The 22392-nt window shown below is 44.8% G+C and overlaps 1 protein-coding gene across 1 annotated transcript in view; it reads left to right on the top strand.

Moving 5' to 3' along the window:
* Positions 1 to 3265: 3265 nt before the first annotated feature.
* Positions 3266 to 22392, top strand: part of CACNG4 (calcium voltage-gated channel auxiliary subunit gamma 4) — a 39851-nt gene continuing 20724 nt past the window's right edge. The window contains exon 1 of the mRNA XM_074160163.1: positions 3266 to 3488. Coding sequence (XP_074016264.1) covers positions 3266 to 3488 — 223 coding nt within the window. The remainder of the gene's footprint in view (positions 3489 to 22392) is intronic.

Raw genomic sequence — 22392 nt, 5'->3', positions numbered from 1 at the left:
GAAATTATTAAGGATTAATTTTTCCCTATTATCAGCATCAAATTAGATAGGAAAGATATCGAGACCTATAAGAGATGACAGTAGTCAGTTCTATAGATGTCCTTATAGCTTTAGGACATTCCTAGATGCTAAAATCCATTCTCACATGCATAGAGATAAAAGCTGAGAAAGGACAAGGGAGGATGAAATATCTATCTGTTGCAGGCTTTGATGCTGGTTAGACTGTATCTACATCAAAAGCTCTATTTAATTGATTATTTTGATTCTGAGAAAGAACTCTCTTGAGTTTTTCTTCAGCAATTTCCAAAAGTTTCTTTTAGTGAAATTCTAGTGTTATTTTTCTAGGTGACAGATTTAAAAAAAAAAAAAAAAAAAGAAAAAAAGCCTAATCTATTAAAGTCAACATGCTTGACACTGAGCAGCAGAAGCAGTAATGTTAAATGGTAACATCTTGCAGTTTTCTTCTGATAGGGGTGGTGTCTCTGGGGCAGGACTTTATTATTGATGGCTCTCACTAAATTCAGTTAAAGCCAAAGTTTCATCTCTAAAGAAACTGTTATCCAGTCCAGAAATAAAATCATCAGGCACAGGATTTCATTTAAAGCCTTGAACATCATCATCATCAAGGAATCAAACCAATTCTGTTTCAAGTTTCTGTTTCTCCAGTGTAAAAAAGATTTCTGGGTTTGGACACTCGCCCTTGCATGGTGCCATCTGGGACAGGGGAGTAAATTACAGGGAGAAGCTGTGGGGCTTCCTCTTCTCTTTGTCATGAGCTTCTCCTTCTGGTCTGAGCTTGGAACAATTGGGTCTTAATCCTGACTGAGGACGGAGGATGCTACTGCAGTGCGAAATCCCCTGCCAAGGCTGCTTCGCGGCCCCGTTCCGTGGCAGCACTATTGGGCTGTATCATAAACAAAGTCTGGGAATCAAAGGTTATGTGATGGGCAACCTTTACTACATAGAGTGGGGCAGATAGCTTTCACACTTAAGAAAAGACTACATGCTTTTTTGCTATTGAGGAGCGTAAGCACTTTTGCCTTCCTTCCACCACGAATGGAGATTATTCAATGGTTGGATTTAATGAATTCAAAATCCTTAGAAAATCACTAGAGCCAGACATCAGTGTAAAATACTCCACCAGCTTTCAGTAGTGGAATATAATATTAGCTCTACCACAATCTACTTCATGCATTTCAAAAGAATAGAGAACATTTTTAAACTAAAGAAGATACCTTGGGCAGAAAATGATTCTCTGCCTTGGATGCTTCTCTGTAACCCTTTAGGAGCCCGAGTTGTTTCTCACAGGGCAGTAGAAACAGACACAGCTGTTTTCTTTGCAAAATTGGGGGGGGGGGGGGGGGAAGAAGAGGAGCCAGAGATTTTATTAATAAATTCTGTTAATGTACTGTTACCTCGCACAATCAATAGGACAGCGTGGGAGGGCTGCTGCAGGGCTGGTGCCTCCCAGCCCAGGGAAAGCCCTGCAGTTGTGTGTCCCCTTTCTGCTGGTAGTGGCTGCTGAGAATCCACCGGACCCACCACGATTCATCCCGTCTCGTTGCACGTCCAGACTGGGAGCACTTGAGGATATTTCTGTGCCAAGTGGGAACCCTGCCCTGGCTACAGCCCATTCGTCCCTTCCCCTGCTCCTGGCCATGGAGAGCCAGCCACAAGCAGCTCTCTCGGGCAATACAGTAATACAAATAAATAATATTAATTAAGGCTCGATAGGTTTAAAATGCTATGGAAATAGCTTCTCTCCTGCTGTTTCAGTATCTCATTTTCCCACTCTGTCCAAAGCCCAGAGGTACAAACATATATTTTAAATGAGAAGTTTGTTGAACCTCATTAAACTTAAATGCTTGATCTAGTTTTTTGAATGAGGTTTCACTCTGATTTTGAGTTTACCTGACTTCATTCGTCCATGCCTAATGGAGACATTAATTTAGAAAATGATTTTGGAAAGGCATGGATAGACCTACAAACTACAACTGAGAAGAAAAGCACAATTTACATGCTTAAGCCAAGCATCTAACTTTGGCACTCTTCTATGTTTATAGGCTTCAGTCTGAGCAATTTGCCGAGGTCTCTGTGAAATAAAGACCGGCTTTTAATCTGTATTTGCTTTTTGCTTCCCCAGTTTCCATGAAAAGGACGAGCAGCTGAGAAGCCTCTCTGCGTTGGTATGCTGAGCTGTGGAGTCACACAGGCACCTGCAGCCATCCACGCACTGCTCGGGAAGAGAGCTGCATTTCTCGAGGTTTGTAGCTCTTGTCCTCCCACTCCCTAATTCATATACATAAAGCTGGTGTGCTGCCACGTTCCCTCCACACAGATGCATTAGCTGATCGGGAAGGCTTCCCATTCATCCGGCTTGTCACTCAGATGGGGGGAAGGCAGGACCGACTCGTCAACTCGCAGTGATGAGAGTCAGGGGTGGGAGCCAGGGTAACATGATAAAAAATGGTGTAGATATTTCTCCCCTTGGTTTTCCAAAGGAAAATATTTTTAAGTGCTGGATTCACTCCATCCCTTTCCAAACAGGAGAGAACCAGCAACCCAAAGACTTGCCTACAACCTCCTTGGTAACTAATCGCAGGGTGAGTTGCAGGAGGAAATCATGGCCAAACCCCCACGTCCCGTTCCGCTGTGGCTCCCCGACCCTTGGGCAACCCTTGGGGTTGCAGGACTTTGTCCCCACTGTATTTGGCACCATTTCTGGGGTGATTTCCAGGGCAGGAGAAGGAAGGTGTGTGTCACCCCCCCCAGAGACAGGAGTGACGGTGCAGAGCTTTGCACCCCTCAGGTGGGCGACACCTTCCCCACCTTCCCACCGATTCCGGCCGGGCCCTGCTCACGCCTTCATCCTCCCCCGCGGGGAGCCGCCGCTTCGGACGCGGCCATGGCCCCTCCCGCCGCCGGCAACGAGAGCGCACGAACAGAGCCGTGCCCCGGACCCGCGGCGGCACGTCGGGGGTCGCCCGGCTTCGTGTCCTCCCCGCCCCGCCCCGGGGGTCCGCTCCTCCCTCCCGCGGCCGGGGCGCTGCGGCGGGGGCGCGGCTGGCGGCGGAGCCCGGCCCCGCGGCGGCGGCGGCGGGCGGCTCCCCCCCCCCCCCCTCCCAAACCCCCCCTTCCCGCCCGCCGCGCCCCCGCCGCCGCCTCCGCCCCCCGCCCCGTGACTCGGCTGCCTCCCGCGGGCGGCGGCGGCTGCCGGGCGGTGTCGTGCGGCCCCCCGCGCCCGTGCGGGGGACTATGAAGCACCATGGTGTGGTGTGACCGTGGCGTCCAGATGCTGCTGACCACGGTGGGCGCCTTCGCCGCCTTCAGCCTCATGGCCATCGCCATCGGCACCGACTACTGGCTCTACTCCAGCGCCCACATCTGCAACGGCACCAACATCACGACGGACGAGGCGCAGGGGCCGCCGCGGCGGGCGCGGGGCGACCTCACGCACTCGGGGCTCTGGAGGATCTGCTGCCTCGAAGGTACCGGGAATGGGAACGGAGGGGGGGAAGCAACTTCCCGGGGGAAACCGGCTGCGCGCCCGGAGCCGCCGGGCAGAGCCCAGCCGGAGCCGGAGCCGGAGCCGCGCCGCTGCCTCGGACACGGCCGAGGAGGAGGATGGCGTTACCGTGGCAACCGGCATCTCCGAGATTGCCATGGGAACCGGCGGCGGGATTGCGGAGCTCTGCCCGGGGGAGAGCTCTGCTCAGGGGGGCGACCTCACTCCGCGGCCCCCACTCCTCGGGGCTTCAGGGCTTTAGGGGGCTCCTGGCGGGTTCGGGGCTTTTCAGGGCGCGTTTAAGTCTACCAGCCTTGAGGGCTGGGGTTCCCCCGCGGCTTTGGCCTCAGGGGCTTTAGGGCTCAGCCGCAGCTCTCGGACAGGACAGCAGAAACCCAAGTTCCTCCCTGTCTACCCTTAGACAGAGACACCGGGAACCTGGTTGAAGATGTCGTTGCTACTGTCCGTGTGCTTCGGTGCAGACTCGGGGTTACTTAATACAGCCCAAGAGTCGGGCTGAATAATGTTAACAAACAAAAAGATAGGTGTGTTAGCGGCTGGGAGGGGTAGCAGGACACCCCCTTCCCCACAGAGGCCGAACATGCGGCTTCCTCTCTGAAAATGGAGTTGTAGAGGAGGCGCGGCAGGTAACTGCCGGGACAAAGAAACACATGGATGTCCAGAGGATTTGGCATAGCAGATCGGAAAGCCCAGATGGGAAACAACATCTGTCACATGAGTGCGCAGGGCTCTGACCGTGGGAAATCAGCACATCCCCAGAAAAGGGACACACACCACGGGCAGGCTCTGGCAGCGGGGACCAGGGCCATGGGGGCTCTGAAGCCCCTCACCTGCCGGGTCCTTTCCCACCATGTGTTAACAGAGCCTCAGCGATGCTGGATAGAAGGAAGAGCGTAGAGGAAAGCTGTTGACTTTTGCCGAGCTGCTTTGTGGTTCATGGGGGTACGCTGGAGTCTTTCTTCCCACAGTAATGCTCTTGGCATATCGGCTTCAGCGCACCTGATTCCATCCACACAACTTAGCACACATGGACTTTACAAACCTGGTTTGTTGTAACCGACAGACAGCTCAGCCCAGATGAGCCCAGATATAGTTCAGAGTCTAGCAGCTGTGTTCGGAGGGTTTTTTTCTCCCCAGGAAAGGCTGTGGCATGATAGAAGCACCTCATCCTCACGTCTGTCCTCATCTTTACCTTCTGCTAACAATTTAAGGCTACAGTGTAACATCATTTTTCTCTTAAAATACCAGATTTGGTACCTAGTTATAGTATACGTAGGTAAAATAGCTGTAGGACAAGAAAATATTTTTAGACAATAAAGAGAGAAAGAATTACCGAGATGGGAAGTTTTATGGGTAATATTAATGCTTGGCTTTATTACTCCTGAAGGAAATCTAACTCTCGGTATGGGCTTTTATGACACCTGGAAAATGAGAGCTTGCATCTAAGAGTTTGCTTGAGAGATGCTGAGCATCCTCCTCTTCAACTGAATCTTGTGATCTTTGCTGAGCTTGTTCTAGTGTCTTCAGATGCCGTTTTCCATGGAAAATAAGTTTGTTTGCATCTTGCAGGAGTTGCTGAGCTCGCCCTGCTGGGCTGGGCCTGTCGTCTCCAGGAGAAATCCCTGAGTTTCCGACATCAGGATTTCTCTGTGGTCTTCCAGTAATCTCATTCACAGAAATGAAGCCCAGCTTTGACTGAAATGGGTGGAATTTTTCCCTTGATTTAAACTGAGTAAGAACTTTGTTTAAAAAATAGAAGTCCGTGAAGTGGTGAGCAGTGGGCAGCGCTGCCAGCAGTGCCCAGTGACGCCGGCTGATCTCCGGCCTCGCTGCATCCCTGGGGCAGCGCCTGTGCCTTCCTGAGCACATTTTGTTTGCAAAGGTATTTGCTGAAGAATTGCACCCTGCAGCTGCATGCAGAGGAACCTTGAATCCCCGTCAGTTCAGGGGACTGAAAAGCATTTCATGTGACCCATCTGTCCAACGGCAATTGAGCTGTTCTGCTCAAAATTCCAATGCTCATAATCAAATTACAAAGTTACAAAATTTAAAGTTGTCAAATATGTGCTAAGAATGGACAAATTGAGAAAACTGTCATCTGTTCACAGATCTGAGGAACAGAGACTACATTCTCTCCTACATTTTCAGTATGTTCTGTCTTTGTAAGATAAAATCTATAGATACATTAAATTATTCATGTTTTAAACCATATAATGGGACTTTGATTTCAACGTGGAAAGGTTCCTTTGTTTCATAAAATAATAAAACCATTTCTAGAAGCTGATTTAAAACAACACCCCCTTGATTGTTTCAGAGCATCACTCATTCAGAGTGGATGGGTCATTCGGTAAAACCAACATAATAGTTGCAGATCTGAGGAGATACACAGCAAGAAAATAATTTCAGTTATACATTTTCATGTGTGATTAAATGTTCTGGCTCAAACCTATTTTTGTAACTCTTTTTATGTTTTGGACTAATAATTATAAAAGCCTACTTCATTTATTTTAATGGTCTTAAGCACCATTTCTCTCTTATCTCAAAAAGACAAATCTAAGACACAAATGTGCAAAAGCTGAAAATACCTTGAACAGCCTCTTAAATTACTTTTGACACGAATAAAGCATTTTGTGGAGTAAATTTCAGGTCAGTTGAAATTTTACATTAAAATGTTTCTCATCTGTATCCATAAAACAACCTGTATGCTGGATTTTGAACAGTCACCTGTTCGGTATCCCCAGCTCCAAGATTTCAAACAAAATTGTTGAAACAGAATGGAAAAGAATAGGCTTCTAACCAAATTTACTAGGTGTTCCTCAATGTTTTCCTGTTTTTCTTCTTTGGGACAACATTTTACAACAAATTAGCATCGTAACAGTAACTGGAGAGATACAGCTTAGGGAGCCAGCTTATTATCTTTGCTTGGAGCTGCAGTTGTCTTGGGGATGAAATCATGTTTCAGTACTAGTAGTCGATACTACTACGGAGCTTAGTCACTCCAGAAGTAGCGTTAATGATACATCAGTCAAAGCCTTGCCTGTGTAATCCCAATTTGGTTCTTTTAGCGTGTTTGTCAAAGGTGGAGGTAGGAGGCTCATTGAGTGGATTTTAAACAATAGCAGTATTTCTGCATGGATTTTTAAACTTATATCTGAGGTAATTGCCTTAGGTAGGAAACTGTTTAAAATAATTCTTGGTATGAATGTGCGTACAGCAGAAGCGGATGCTATCCGACTGAGCCTCTGCAGTAACATGGCCCAGGGGCTCCCTGGCAAAGCTCTTTTTTGGTTTTCCAGGGCCACAGCATCTACAATAACTGCAGTTTTGACAGCTAAAGTTCAACTATCACTGGAGTTAGAAGTTTCCGATGACACCGCCATGCAGCCATCCTGGCCATGCCTGCAATCTGCACCCCAACCCACAGATTAATAATTAGAGTGAATCAGCCCCATTTCAAGAGACTGCTGTTATGTCCCATCTCCACACCCAAGCTGTAGTAGTTGTCACAAGCTGTGGGTCCTTCTCAAGATGGTGCAGACCAGAGTCTTGCAAACACAGCAAATGCTGTGTCTTGTCCTTTCGTGGTCAAGCTAACCTGAGAAAGAGAGATTAAACCACCACAATTTTCCAGCAACCTCTATTCCTATGGTAAACGTGCAGCACAACGATGTAAGCGTTGCACTCTTAGTCACAAGGAGGATGTGCTATAAAAAAATTGACTAGAAAAAAAAAAAGATTTTAACAACACCACTTCATCCACTGAAACTGCTTATCTTGGTGAACAATCATGCTGAAGTTAATAGAACGGCTCACAATAGAGAGCTCTACAGGCCCTGTGACATCAAGATATGAAATCAAGTAATGTACTTGTAATTTAAATTTATTCAAAGAGTATTTTATTAAACACTTCAGCATATGAATGTCTTTGAACCCATTGTGTCTACTGCTTTCAGTATTCCCTGTTTGCCATTTACTTTTCAAGTGGTGCAATTGGTTATTTAATTCACATGGAACCATGTGTCCTTCCTGATTGGGTGGCTGGAACATTTATAATTGGGAGGAAGGACTGAGTAAATAATTTATGACTTGAAAACTTGCACAAATACACATTTGCACAATTATTTGCAAGTCTTCCGGCTTGGATGAATGCACACAAACATGGGAACTGCAGCACGCGCATGCGCTGCTTCCATGGATACTCTTGAAAACAAAATAAAAATGCTTATACAAATGTTTGAGACAGGCAAATAAAGGAAGGCTGCCATCCATCAAAACTGCAAATTCATGGCTCATCCAAAAAGAATGAATATTCTTTAGTATTCTCAAAGCAATGCTATGAGGTCCTAGCAGCACCACTGCTTGTAATGAACTAAATATAATGCAGAGTTTATAGTCAAATGCTATTGCCAAAGTTTCGTTTGTCGAAGCACAAATATTCTATCGCTTTACTATCAGACATGACCTGCCTTGGAGGTTATCTCCACAGGCACGTTAAGAGATGGTTGGCCTTCTCAGTTTTTACAGGCATATGGGCCTACATTCACACTATAAAAGAAGTTGTCTGCAAATGGAGAATACACAAATGGGTGTCCCCACTATGAAAAACTTATTCTGTGTATCCCATGCCCTATTTCTTGTACAATATATATGTATTTTGTATGTGCATTCTAGGTCTTGAAGAGTGAACTACCATCCACAAATCTTTCAAAACAAATGTAAACACATTAGAGAAGGACTTTTCTGAGATTTAGCCCATTCTTTCTTTCCATACATCCCGCTTATACCATCTCCCTTGCCTTGGTAAAAAAAAAAAAGGTGCCTGTGCTGCACTCATTGTTTTTAAAAGCAATTCTTAGAGCTCCAGCATCATCTCTGCAATGGTGTTTGAAGCAGTGCGGTTTTGTCAGCAATTGATGGAGTGATTTTTGACATCGCTTTTCAAGTTAATTTTTTTCAAGAGCATTCCATTTGCTGGAGGGAGTTTCTGAATTTAAAGCAATCTTTAGGGATGCAGAGTTTAATCTCTTTGAAATATTGTCCATAGTACAACATATTTTAAAATACTGGGAAATTTTGTGCTGGAGGAACTGTCAGCAGAAGACGGGTTAAGGCATTATCTTCTCAAATTTAAAAAAAAGCACAGATCTCTTAAATGCACCTCTTTGACCATTTGTAACAGAGGCTCTCAAATGACTGTGCTGATGTAACAAAGCATCTATTCTTCCTGAGATGCTCCATGAAACGGGCATCTGAAGCTAATTGACTGAATATATGTTGCTTTAATGAATTAATTTGCTTTCTTGAACTCGATCTACTCTATAGCCAGTAGGGAGCTATCAGGTTACATGAGGGTTTTAGTATTATCTCTGTGGCTCTCAGCATGTCAGATATCCCAACGCAGAACTTGGAACCCAAAGACTTTCTGTGCATTAGCAATCCTCCCCGAAGGCTGTAAACCAACGGAAGCACATTTGTAATCCAGCTGTAAAGCTTCTTCATCTCTACAAGATGTAAAATGGATAATATTAATCTTACCTAGGTTTCAGAAATATTTTGTGAAAAGAGTCGAGGCTGCATTGGGTGATACAAATAGGATACCTGTGGCTGTGTTGTGCTATAATCACTTTTTTATTCTGTATATAATTACACTGCATATTGTAGGTGGTTGACAGATGGCATTTGCAGTAGTATCTGTCAGAGGCACGTAAGTCATGTTGGGGTTCATGGGAACCTTTGCAATGTAATGTAATGTAGTCTTTGGGCTTCTTCCAGCTGCCATTACCTTTAACTGACCCTTTCCAATGGGCTTTTATTACTCTTTTTAGATACTGGCAGGAGCTCGTAGCCTTTACAACTCCTCAGGGCTTGCCCTGCCTTCTGGCAGCTCTACTAACCCTCGCCAGTGCAAACTGGTAAGACAGGCAAATATGGCAATGTATTTTTTTGTTCCTGTAAAATTTCAACACAGCAATTATTTCTCCAGAGGGTCCTGCCCCATTCGCTGGGTCACTCTGCATCACTTCTGCCCAGATTGTGCTGTCCAACCCGCAGCTTTGCCAGGTGCAAAACATGTGAAACCTCCTTAAAAATCTGGGGGAGAAAGGGTGTATATCTGATATCTCCATGCTGTAGCCATGTGTATCTTTACAGAAACAGAGGAGAAGAAGAAAATCTGTTAGGAGGGGAGGCTAGTGCTTTCATCTCCTTTTTTAAATTCTTTTGAGGCAGTAGGAGTACTTAGGTACTGAGTGTAATTTGAAGTCTGTTATTAATACCTCTCAGCACCCAGAGTCAGTTGGTGTCTGTGTGGTTTGGGTGTCAAAGAGCTGAGCAGTCATTCCTGCATCCCCAGACTGGAAATGGAGAGGGAGGAGGAGGATGGATGGGCTTGTGGGTCTGGGCTTCGCTAGGTTTCCTGCCGGATTTGGGGCCAGTTATTTATATTCCTGCCCCTGACTAGGAGGGATAACTGTGCTTCCTTCCCACCCGCTTTCCCCTCATACTACTAATAAAAGGGAAAAGAAGATGTGGAGAAACTGGGACACGGCGATAGGGCTGCCCAGCTCAGAGAAGGTGTATGAGCACTGCTTTAACTGGGTTTGAAGCATTTTACTTGCAGCTTATGTTTTATACATGCAATATTTTGTGTTTAAGCATGTCTTCCTTGAGGGATGGGATTAAGTCTGATTCTCCACCTACGTAGATTTAACTGCTTTCTAGGAAGGCAGTGGAATTATGCCAATATGAAGCCAATATAAGAGAAGGGATCATAGATCTGTCCCTTCAATTGGACCTTTTCCTGCTGGTCCCTCTCTTTTGAGCCAAGACTCATCTCAGGAAATAAATCATACTATCGAACTGAAAAACCGGTCCTGCTTCCAAACATTACTTTCTGCTTATCTTCATTTCAGATTTCTGTTTACTGGTATTTATTATGTCGCAGACTTATGGTTCAGCATCCGAATTCTTACCAACAGATGGCAAGGCAGGATGCACAGGAGTAGTAAAATAAACAGGATAAATGCACAACTGCCCGTATGTCTGAGAGGCTGATACACATTTCTGACTTTCAGAACAAAAGGATGTTTTCAGCAGACAGCTCCAGTGCTGTGCAGGGCTTCTCACTGTTTTCTTCCTTGTCCTAAAGACTCTCACTTTTTCAGCATATTTTGATCAGTTAAATTACAATATATTTTGAACTCTCTCTTCTATTCCCAGATAGCTGTTTCCTTTAGTTATTTGTTTCCACTCCCAAAGTACATAAGTTCATTTTACCTTCAAAATTTTGGAGTGGAAGATGGATCTTTCCAGGACCTCAGCTCGTATTTTTTTCTTTCAGAGCGGTTGTTTTGGCTATTTTGAGGGGCACACAGAGGTGCTGGGGACCACAGCAACATCTGAGATGGTCACTTTCTCTATATTGGGATTTATTATAATATTAATGATATGTGGCCTCTCTAATCTCTCAAAATAGCAAGCCCCAGGGCAAGCTGCCTGCAGGATGGATGGCCCAGCCTAGGCAGACTTTAGCTAGATTTCCTTTCAAATCCGGGGGTATTTTTGCCAGTTGTTGCATGCTGTGGTCAAATGCAGCGGAAGCATTGAAGCAGCTCGTGATTTGGCAGATAGTCCAGCCCCTCTTTCTCCTCCTTCTTGTGGCATCCTGTCGTCTGAACATCTTTCTTTGCATTCTCTTATTGCCTTTCCTTGCTGAAATGTTACAACTTTCCTTCTGCTAAAAAGGTGCCTTCTAAATTAGCTTTTCAATGATAGCGCAAGAGTCTTTCTTTAGAAAACCGGCAGATATTGCCCCAGGTAGAAATTTAGGATTTTTAATTTGTCTTCTTAACTCTTGAGCCTCTCTGTGTCCTCCTGCCAAAAAAAAATATATATAATCATATATTTGTCAAAAGGTATGAGGTTTGGGTCCTCTTTCCTCTACCTGTTTACTTACATGTTTCCCATGTGTTTGTCCAGGCTCCTGCTTACTTTACAAATAGCACTGTAAGTTCTTCTTCAATAAAATTGGGGCATTTTTTGTCAACTGTTATATGTGAAGGAATGCTAAATTATAAACATGCGGTCATGATAGAGAGAGACAGATGAAGGGAGAGTGCGTTATGGAATTACAGTATTTCCTGTGCAGATTGCCAGACCCTGATACGAATTAACCTCTTTTATTGTTCTTTTTCAAGCATTACGCCTTTTAATTGCTGTTTTGGAATTGTGCCACTTAGTTATGCCCTTTGAATGCTTCTGACTTAGCCAGTGCTGTTAGCTTGATAATGCCAAATATTTCAAAGAGATTCAGAAGCAAGGAGCACCCCCTGTTCGAGTGGGAGAGGTACCCGGTTCAGTGAGGAATTACCACCCTCGTTTAGCTGCCAGGGTTTTTTCAGATTTAGTTAATAACCATTTTTAAGTCACTGCCAATTCTCTACCGGAGGTTTAAGATCAGTGTTCTCCCATTTATACATTTTAAATAATGCAATTTTGTGTAGAATATGGATGACTGAATATTTTCTTCTGTCCAAATATATGGCACTCAATAACGTTACGATTGTTATTGTGTCTTACTTGCATCTCAGAGGCATAGTTTGTCTATTGTTGCTGCAAGGCATTAAAAAGGAACCATGACATGTGGCAATTATGACTTGAAATAGGATCTTGCCAGAGGTACATTGCCTAAATCAAATCAAATCTAAACCACAACTTATTGCATATACCTATCTTAGAGCTGTGCATACCTCTGTCATGGCTCGCTGGGTGTCAGTGATGGCTGTTAGCAATACAATGGATAATTTTATTGTAAGGGTTGCCGTGCTGTTGGGCTTTTTTAGAGCTCAGCCCCCGGCGTTCAGCTGCCCGCAGGCGAATGAAGTAGCAAACTCTTAACACTGGAAGACCTTGTGACTATTTCGACTGAGCTTTCAAAGGTAGCCAGATATGAAAGTTAGTAATATTCCTTTGTACATGAGTCGCAAGTGGCAATAGTGGACTTTAATCAGCTTTGTCCAGGTAAACTCAGGTAAACCATAGCAATGCTCCTATACATGCTTGCATACATTTTAAGGCGAAATTGGCTAGAGTTGGTTTCTTTGTGTGTTAGTTTGTTTTTAGCAAGCTGATGAAACAGCAAGTTGCATTATGTCACATCACATTTTTATCCACATGGATCATGAACAGGGTTGAAGCCCTGAGAGTCACTGAACAGAGCTGTTACTTGAGTCAGTGGAGTAAATAGCCCAAAATAGATTGTTATTCTCCAGATATGCCTCTGCTGGTGGTGGCGAGGTTATTTTTTGGCAACTGTGAACTGCCAGCTTCAAGAACTTGGTTTCCAGCGCAGGTTGCAGAGGCAGCCCCAGACTCTTCATCTATTTCCTCCCAGATTTAACCTCCTGTGGTTATATGTATATGTATATGGTATATGTATGTCCCCTGATGTACACCCAGCCGACAGCAGGTTATTGTGTACAATCAGAGCTCGGCAACGTTATTAATGATTCCAACTGGCTTTTATTAGGGGAACTGTTGGAACGCGTCAGTATCAAGCAGAGCTATCCTAGACATGATAAAATACCAGGTAATAAATCAGGGAGCTAAGTAAGAGTTTGGAAATGGCTTCTTAGAACTGGAGTTTCTGACCCTAACCGGTTGGGTGCTTATCCTCACCCTCCTGCCAGCAGAGCACCCGTTATTTGCCACTACAGCAATTTTGGGTTCACCAGTGTGCTCTTTGCAGACCGATCTCTTCCAGACGGAGCGGTAGGACACAGACAGCCCCGATCCAAAAGCCCCTCTACATTTATGCGTGTGCTGAACCCAAGCCAATGAACCTGGCAAGAGGCTGAGTTTCTTGGCTCAGGCTTCGTGCTGCTGGGGCCTGCCCCCCCTGCGTTTGGATCAGAGCTGGTCCATGTCCCCCCAGCTCTGCCCGCTGCGAAAACACATTTTTGTCTGTTGACAAAAGGTGCTCCAAGCTGAGTAGTCTTTTCAAAGACTGTTGCTTATGAACTCTAACCATGTTTCCAGTGAAGGTTTGTCATTGAAGCTTATGTTGCATTGGGAGTCAACAGGGTTGCATTTTTTAGGTTACTTAGGTATTTCCAAAAATACTTATCCAAGGCTTATCCAGACTATCTGCTAATCATGAGATTAAACATCCTGTGGTTCTCCTCAGCAGACTGAAGGTTTGCTTCAGCGGTTGGTAGGCATTTCTCGTTTGCTCTGCTCGTTTTGCTGTACTCTTGTCCTTGCCTTTGGCACTGGTAAATGCAAACAGTTTTGGAGATGCTTTGGGATCCTTAAAGATGCAAGACCTGAAATAAAACGTGTAGTATTTAGGAACGATGCTAGGGCTGTATTCACAGTATCACTTCTAATTATAGCTATTTGAACAATTCATTTGCAATGTCCTGCTATGGTAGTGCTTATTAAAATGGAATCCTCCTTATAGTTGGTATCAAATTAAGAGGAGAAAACATAGTTATCCCATTCTGTCCCATGTCTTTGAAAGAGGTTTACCCTCATAACTTGCTTTGTAGGGATATTCCTGTTATTTTCACTTGTACTCCTGGTCTGATTTTTAATGACTGACTTTGTGTCTCTCGGTGGCCAATTCCCAGTGACCTTTTTCCTCATTTTATTTTAATTTCTGTATATAAATGGCAGCATTCTAGCTGGAGCCGGTCTTTGGACACAGCAGCAAAACCCCATAGAGCAGGAAAAAGAGGCCAGAAATTTTCCACGTGAATTCTAACTCTTACCCAGGGCTTCGGCCGCACAAAGAGCCAACACGCTCGACTTTGCAGGACCAGAGGAGCGCTCAGACGCAGAAGCTGGACGAAGGGCAGGCGGTTCGGGATCAGGGCCAGACCTGGACAGCCAGGACCTCGCCGTCGGCATCTCCAGGCATCGGCACTGGATGCAGCTACTCCCACAGGTTATCCCTTTTTCTGGCATGCCGGCTCTGCCCCGGGAGGTTTGAGCAAGTCGTTGCAGCTGGCCAGAATATGGATAGGCAGTTCCTAATGCTGATTTTATAGCATTAATGTGCACCTGTTTTGGTGGCCAACTGGCACCACGTTCAGCCTAAAATGTGTGTGTAAGCCCTGTATTAAAAGAGGCATAAGAATTAGCATGTATCAAACACGCCATTAGACACGTGCCTGGTAGACATAATGTAGGATAATGAATATGATCACAGGAATAAATTAATAACTGAAAATATTTTTTATACGTATGCATCCTTAAAACAGGATAAGAACTAAGTGACACTTGTGTCACCAGTTTATAATTAAAATGCAGTGCTTGAATGAAAATGTAAGCTTCAATTAGCCAGCACAACCCTGCTTCCGGCTTTACTTCCCACTGAAAAGCAACGATAACAAGCTCACATTTATTATCAGAGTTTTTCCTGGAGCTGTGCACTGAAACATGCTCACATCTGAGCCCTTTCACTGAAGACATTTTTTCGCTTCAGCAGTTTGGCATGCCATACAAAGGCTCTCTGATTTTTAGTGATGTTCACCTCCTCTTACATAAAAATGTTTTCTGTGCATATTATTTGGTTTTAGTTAAAGTCCAGGTGCACGGGTTACTGAAGAACCAAAAGGATGGCTCATCACATAGCACAATGGGTAATTATTGCTGAGCTCCACTGTATTGCACAGACAAATCCTTTCTTGGAGCTCAGCATTGTAGCTCAGAGAGAGAAAATACCTACGATCTAGTGCAAAGTGCTATGAGGGTAATAATAGATCCTCTGGTATCTGCTTTGCCCATTTGATTTTTAACTATCTCAAGGGACAGAGCTTCACAGTTTTGTTTAGAGATACTATTTTTCATTTTCATTTCTTCAGTGGGAAGTTAATACATGTATAAATTATGAGGTCTCATGTGTTCCTGTTTTCATCCCAAGAGTCTCTCCAGTTGGGCTTTTTATAAAATGGTTAAATAATTCTAGTTAAAAAATTAATGCTGTGCTACCTCTTGGTTCCTGCCCATCTATGCAATTTGGGTACCTGGCTCAGCGCTCCATGCGAGGGGCAATGCCATCCATCCGCTTGAGATCCAGATCCTTGAGGTGCCTGCTGAGAGCTGCTGACAGCAATGCTGCCTTCCCAGACACTAATCTTGCCAATGCCAAAAGAAAATGGGAATCTTTCAGTCTAGGAGTTGTTCAGCCTGAAGATGTCTGTCATGTCATGAGGACATGAAGTAGGTGCTCAGTTGGGCATTTTGCAGCCTTCAAATTGGTCCATGTGCAGAGAAGGCTACAGGAACCAGAGTCCAAAATAGGGAATGCCCTTCTCAACCAGTGCCTAGGACAGCTGGTGAAAGGGCTACAAACCCTAACTAGCCCCAAAATGTCAACATAGAGCAGTCGAGCCTCAGAAAGTGTACTTAGGGAATATGTCCTCTCTGATGGAGATGGGACCAAATGTCCACATGGATATCCTTTGCAATGCTCCCTCCAATATTTTAAGCAATTTCTACAGGCAGAATTCTTGTAATGTAGGAGTGGATGTCAAGCCAGGGTATCTCAACTCAGAATAGATATGTGCTCTTAGCTTTGGGTCAGGCAGTGATGTGTGGTGTAGTTGGAGCCCCCAGGGACTCTTCAAGTTGTAAAAACTACAAACCTTCTGGTTTTTCACTGGTGCTATTCACATGGGACAGAGTGACCTCTCCAGAAAGCCTTTCCAAAGGCTTTCTGCAGCAATCTCTCTCAATAGCATTTAATAACTACCCATGGAGAAAATTACACTCTATTTAAAAGGCCAGAAAAATCATCTTCAGTTTAACTCTGCTGACTTTGGTGGAATTACACCAAAAATGAGTTTTGTCTGATATCCTTTCCCATAATAATGTTCAGTAGCTGGGCTGAAAAAGCCTTTCGAAGTCAGATTAAACAAGTTCAAATGGTGAAATATTCTTTTAATTTTCCTTCGCGCATGTTATTTTAGGTGTAGCTTGGAACACTGCCCTTACAAGAGGCATCACTTTAAATATTTATACAGCATCAATATGTTGCCACCTTCATACGTTTTTAATGATATGTTCCTTTCAAAATTAACCGTTAGGTAACCCTGTTCTATAGCGTTCCATATTTTGCACTGCCTTTACGCTACCCTTGCATTTTTATTTATTTATTTTGCTGTGGAACAATGAAGATGTCAAGGCAAGGCCCAGGGGCACCGCGGAAATCGAATTCTTGGAGCACCACCACCGTTGCCATGGTGGACGCACACTCAATAGCACACTGTGCTGCTCTGCAAGCCAAGGGGATTAAAGCCCCGGCTCCGCTGCTGGGCCGTGTCAGTTCACCGCTGTTACGATGGAGGCTCTTTGGTTCCGTAATAGTAGTTCCCAGGATCAGGAGGGAAAAAAATATTGAAGCAAAACCCAAGCAAAGAGGTGAAGGTGCTGCAAAGGGGCGGGAAGCAACATCTCCTTTCTGAGGTTCCCCCTGGAAACTGCAGTAGTGTCTGGCAGGTTTCTGGATTTTCCAGAGGCTTTTCTCTTTCGTCTTCTCATTTTGTGTCAGTAAGATGCTATGGTCCACCGAGGTGAATGGAATGAAGCCTGACGCTGTCGGCTGAGTCAATACTGTTTCGTCAGCCCTGATTCAGGCTAAAAAGCCACAGATGAGTGAAAGCGTTGGTACAAGCCACGGGTTTTTATAAATGTGGGATTTTTTAGTCCTGTTTAATTATACCACATTATCATAGCCAAATGATTTCTGCAGAAACTGCTGGTGGCTTGTTCCCATCCTCGTTTCCCTCTCTCCTAAGGGGACCACAGGACACGGCTGCACCCACAGGTCACACCCGTGTGACCAAAAACCTGGCAGAGCCTGGGCAGATGGACAGACAGCACAGCAGCTCCAGTTTGGTAGGGAGACTCTTCCCCTGACCAAACAGAGAGACATCAGAGCTTGTCCTGTGCCTGCTTACACTGAAAGCAAGAGCGAAATATTCCTGTGCACTGCTTCGTAAGGAAGAGTTCCTCCCTTCAGGGCTGAAATCCAACCTTTCCTCTTGCCTGCTGAAGGGGGCCTTACCCTGTACTTGTTTTGTGAGTAAGAGCTTCAGTTAAGTCAGTAAAGATTTTGTCTGAGGATAATGGGCTCAACAAAATACTGAAATGGGATTTCCCCGAGTTGCAGTGTATTGGAGGAAGAGATTGAGACACGAGCGATCCCCTTCCAGCGACAGAGCGCGGGTCCCGCTGTGCACATCGCTGAATCAGTCCCAGCAAGGATGTTGCCCTCTCTTCTGCTGGCATGTAAGATACTTTATAAAAAGCACAGGGGTATTTTCCTGTCTTCCCTCCTATGAGCTGAATCTGGAACGATTTGGCTCCAGCAGTGATTTGGTTTGCTCAGTTTTTAAATGTACGGGTAAAGGGACGTTGTTTGCTCCAAACAAAAGCGGTCCGGGCTTGGCATTCCCGCTGTGAGCCTCAGTAACGGGAGCCAGGCAGCAGCCAAAATACACTGAACTTCTCTCTTCCACCACGGGAAAGGCAAGGTATGGTCAAGCTTAAATTGCGCTGTTATTTGAGGCTCTTCTTTGGGTTGCAAAGGCAATTTTTTTCTCTGTGTTCGCTGCAAATACGTTTAAATTCACTCTGTTTTGGAGGCAAGTAGTCAATGCAGCTGAAGTGCATACTTGACATATGTTTCTTTTCACATGCTGTCCTCCATTTGTTTCATGTAGCAGATGCTCAGTTTACGACTTTAAATGTATTCTTATTTACTAGAAATTATTTTAGAAAATAGCTGTTTAGAACTAAACATTTCCAGCCCTTCTTTCGGGTGCTGGGAGCTCCTTTTTGCAGCTGTCCTGTGTGGCTGCATGCAGATGTTGACAGGTTAATTTGCATTTGAAGGGCTGGATGCAGTGAGCTAAGCAAGGGTTTTTCTTCCCTGTCTCTGAAGGCAGTCACTTAAACACTCCTTGCCAAATTTAGGCCTGATGCTACTCTTCTTAATTAACTAGAGCAACATCCAAGCAGGGTTCAGCCCATTGTTAGCTGCCCATTTATTACAGGGTTGAATTAAGCCCCCTGACCATGTGAGAGAGGCTCTTATTCTGAAAATGGATTGTACAGCAGCGAAATGCCAGGACAGTCCTAATTCACAGCAAGGTGGTATGTACAAGCTGGTTTATCTGATTTCCACTATATTGTCCCTATGTTGGAACTGCAGGTCCAAACCTTCCAGGTGAGGTCTCTGGTTTACCTGGCCACTGCATACTACTGAACTCAGAAATTTTTTTATTAAAAGGAAATCCTGCTAGCAAGAAAAAGGTGCAGCTTGCACTGCTTGATCCTCCTTCCTGGAGAGTACTCTTTTTTTTTTTTATTGTTGTGTGGGTTTTTTTCCCCTTAAAATAAGATTGCATAAAGACACTCACACACAGCACAAAGACCCAAATTTAGACTTTAGTCCATCCCATTGATAAAGAAGAAGGCAGAAGTCTTGATCCACAACCATGTTGGCAGCTTCTAGAAACTGTTGCTCCAGGTCTTTTATGTACACGATCCATCCACATTGACTCAAAGCACCGTTTAGCAGTCCAAAAACTTCCATGCTGTAGCAGGGAGAAAAGCTCACATTCAAAGAGCTGGAGCCCTGTCACGATCAAGGCCCATACATTTTGCTTCCTCTTCATTTTCTTTGTGTTCCTTTAGATGTTACAAAACTGTCAAGGAAAGCTACATCCAGCGGGTAGTAGAGCACTGAACTGAACCTGCAGAAACATGGGAAGGCGTAATTCAGGATGTCTCTTTTTTTTCACCTTCATTTCACCGCGCTTCTGTGCTTCCCTGCCGTGTCCCTGCCACCATCAGCTGTGGGCAGAGGCTGGTCTCACTTTTCCCCCATAATCTGGATTTCAGCAATTTTCCAGTTTCCTCGTGCTAGAGGAACACAAATTACAGCTGCAACGAGTTTGCTGCGCATCCCCCACTTGAGGCTGCTGTGGGGACAAAGTTACCCATCTGAAATTTGGCAGTTTTGATGTCGACACATAGGCATTATAATGAACTAATAACATGTTGGGCTCAGTCTGCGTTTTGGAGCATTCATGGCAAAATTCTAACTGGTTGCAGTCAAGTACGGACAGGGTCATCACCCCAACTATGCATGGGTGCACAGTGCTCTTCCTTAAACAAAAGTGTTTCCTCCAGTCCATCATCTGCATCACGCATGAAACTTTTTCTTGTAGATATCTTTTTTTTTTTTTTCTGTGTAAGAACTTAAGGGGAGGGGATAGGAGTGGAGAATGTTGCTGTTAGAGAGGCATGATTCGGGTACCCATGGCGACATGAGATCACTCCACATTGTCACCAACACAAGAAGATTACCTTTTACAAGAATAACTAAGAACAGAATTTTTGACCTTCAAGATTTGCTTATCTGTAAACATTATAACCGGATAGCAATGCAACCCAACTTGTCAACAGCAAGAAATAAAAGAAAAATAAAACTAATTTAAAACCCGGCAGTGGCAGTGGAATAAATTCATACATTTATCATTTCAGAGGTCCCCATCGCTACTGCCTCTTTTCCTGTAAAGTTTAAATTAGTAGATTTTTTTTTTAACATTATGTTTACTCTCCTAAGAATAGAATACAATTTACAGAAGCTCATATGGATGAAAAAGCATTTTCCTTTTGTGCTCTTGCTTATACAGTTAACAGACACAAACCTGCACCTCCCAGCTTTCCAAAACCTCGGTTTGTACTGTCAGATAAATTAATTTGGTATCTGGAAATTTATTTTGAAATCCTTAAAAGAAGAAGGTTTACTACTTGAACTTTCACTTAAGAAATATAATGTATTTCAGATTTTGGTGCAAGACTTTATCTGGTCCAGGTAAAGGGGCAGATTCTTCACAACACTTGCATGTGTGGCTGGTCCTGCCAGTGCTAGAATCAGAGAAATTTGCATGAGAAAAGATCCTTAAAGTGAAGAAATGCGAGATGAGGATCTAAGCTTACCATAACAGCTGGAAAGAACCTAGTAAAATGAAATTCAAAATCTGCTATTGTATATCTCCCAGGTTTCAAGCTTCCAAGAGAGAGAGTGATTTTTAAGCAGAATTTTAACTTGCACGTACATGAATTATTTCTAGTGACTTGCTCAAAAATAGAAATTTGAGCCTGACTCGCAATGTACTTACACGGGGCTGGAGCGCAGCCAGGCAGCCTGCCGATGCCTGGGAACACGGAACTTTCTGCACACACCTGAACCAAACACCCCTCTTGGGTCTGGGGCTGCGGGCTGGGGACACGCTCTTGGTGTCCCTCGTCCCTCGCCTGGCATGGGTCAGCAGGGAATGGCCAGAGTTCAGGGTCCAGGCATCTCGTTAAGGTCTGAGCCAGCGAGGGAGAGCCGTAGTTCATTGTCAACAGAGGCTAACAGCAAAGTGCTGTCCCCCGGGAGCAGGGGAGCATCGTGCTGCGTGACTCAGAGGCGCAGCTGAGTCACAGCCTCCCGTGGCTTCTCCTGTGATGGGAACGAGTTAGACACCGTAGTCAAGATTGCGCTTGAAGTCACGATCCAAATCATTGTGTTCAGGCTCCTCATTTGCTTCACGGGGAGAAAGTATGTAGCACTTCTTGGAGAAGAAAAAGGAGTCTGCGGTGCGGGAAAACCAGCTCCTGGATTCCCGCTCATGAGAGCATTGTTAGGGAAAAAAAGAATTCAACAAAAAACATCTTTAAAGCACAAGGGGATGACAGTATCTCTGCTGGAGCCCCTCAGAAGTCAATGAAGGTACACCTGGCATATTGAGTATGCACTGGTTAGCAGGACGCACCAGCTAAGATTGCCTGAGGTACGTGGAGCTGTTGCAGAAAAGCATTGAGGTCCCATGATGGTATGGCTTTCCTACTCAAGAGCATTTAGGAGCAGATCTGCAGAGGGGTTTAGGTGATGCCATGCCTGAAAAGTAGAAACTCAGCCTGCAAACCCCAGTGTCTTGGACAATAAATGACATTGAGAGCAGAGCTCAGGAGCTGGACACTAATAGTGAGTGGGCTTCCATCAGGCCTCAACTTTGCAAACCCACAGGGCTGGTGTTTCGGGCTGTGCTCGTCCTGGGGCACAGACATCACATTTAGGAGTCATCTGGATGGTGTCACAGCAGAGCAGGCAAACATCAGTGCATCCCCCCTCAGATGTTGGCGCTTCCCTCACAGCACCCTTAGAGTTAAGTGACAGATCCTCTCCCCCCAGGAGGTATTTTCTGGCACAGAACCCGGTGAGTCCAGTCTATGGAGCATGAGCGATCTATAGCCACAAGGAAAACTTTCTCAAGAGCTTATTTAGGAGAGAAAGACCCGATGCATTGGTAGCGCTGTGTGCAGGAGAGCTGCTGGAGCCGGTTGATATTTCAACACGACCGAGTATTTTTAGAGCCATCCTATGGTGCAGGAGTTTTAACTCCCATTTCACAGCCCTTGAAGCCTGGCAAACTTTCATTAACATTTGATGCCTTGAAGTCATGCGAGGTCTGGGGGAAAAGGGAGGGGAAAGAGGAGAAAGAAATACGCCTTTTTGGAGCATAGAGTTTGCAAAGTTGCTGTGAAGCTTAGAAAAAGCCTCCATTCCCTCCTCTTTGTACCAAGTGCTTTTAAAGTACCCAGGCCATTCAGAGAGCATAGCTAGAATCCAAACCATGGTTGTGTGGGAGAGTCTTGCTTAATTAAAAGTTAACATATTAAATACCTGGAGTCTCTCTGGCCCTTGGGGACGTTCAAGCACTTTTTAAACAGAGCTCCCCACCTTAGAAGGGTTACACCTCTCTTTTTCATCCATTACTAGACAACTTCGCTAATATAGGGCTCTT

This window comes from Numenius arquata, chromosome 17 (assembly GCF_964106895.1).
Source record: "Numenius arquata chromosome 17, bNumArq3.hap1.1, whole genome shotgun sequence".
Classification (NCBI taxonomy): domain Eukaryota; kingdom Metazoa; phylum Chordata; class Aves; order Charadriiformes; family Scolopacidae; genus Numenius; species Numenius arquata.
The sequence above is the reverse complement of the archived record's forward strand: the minus strand, read 5'-3'. Positions and strand labels throughout refer to the sequence as shown.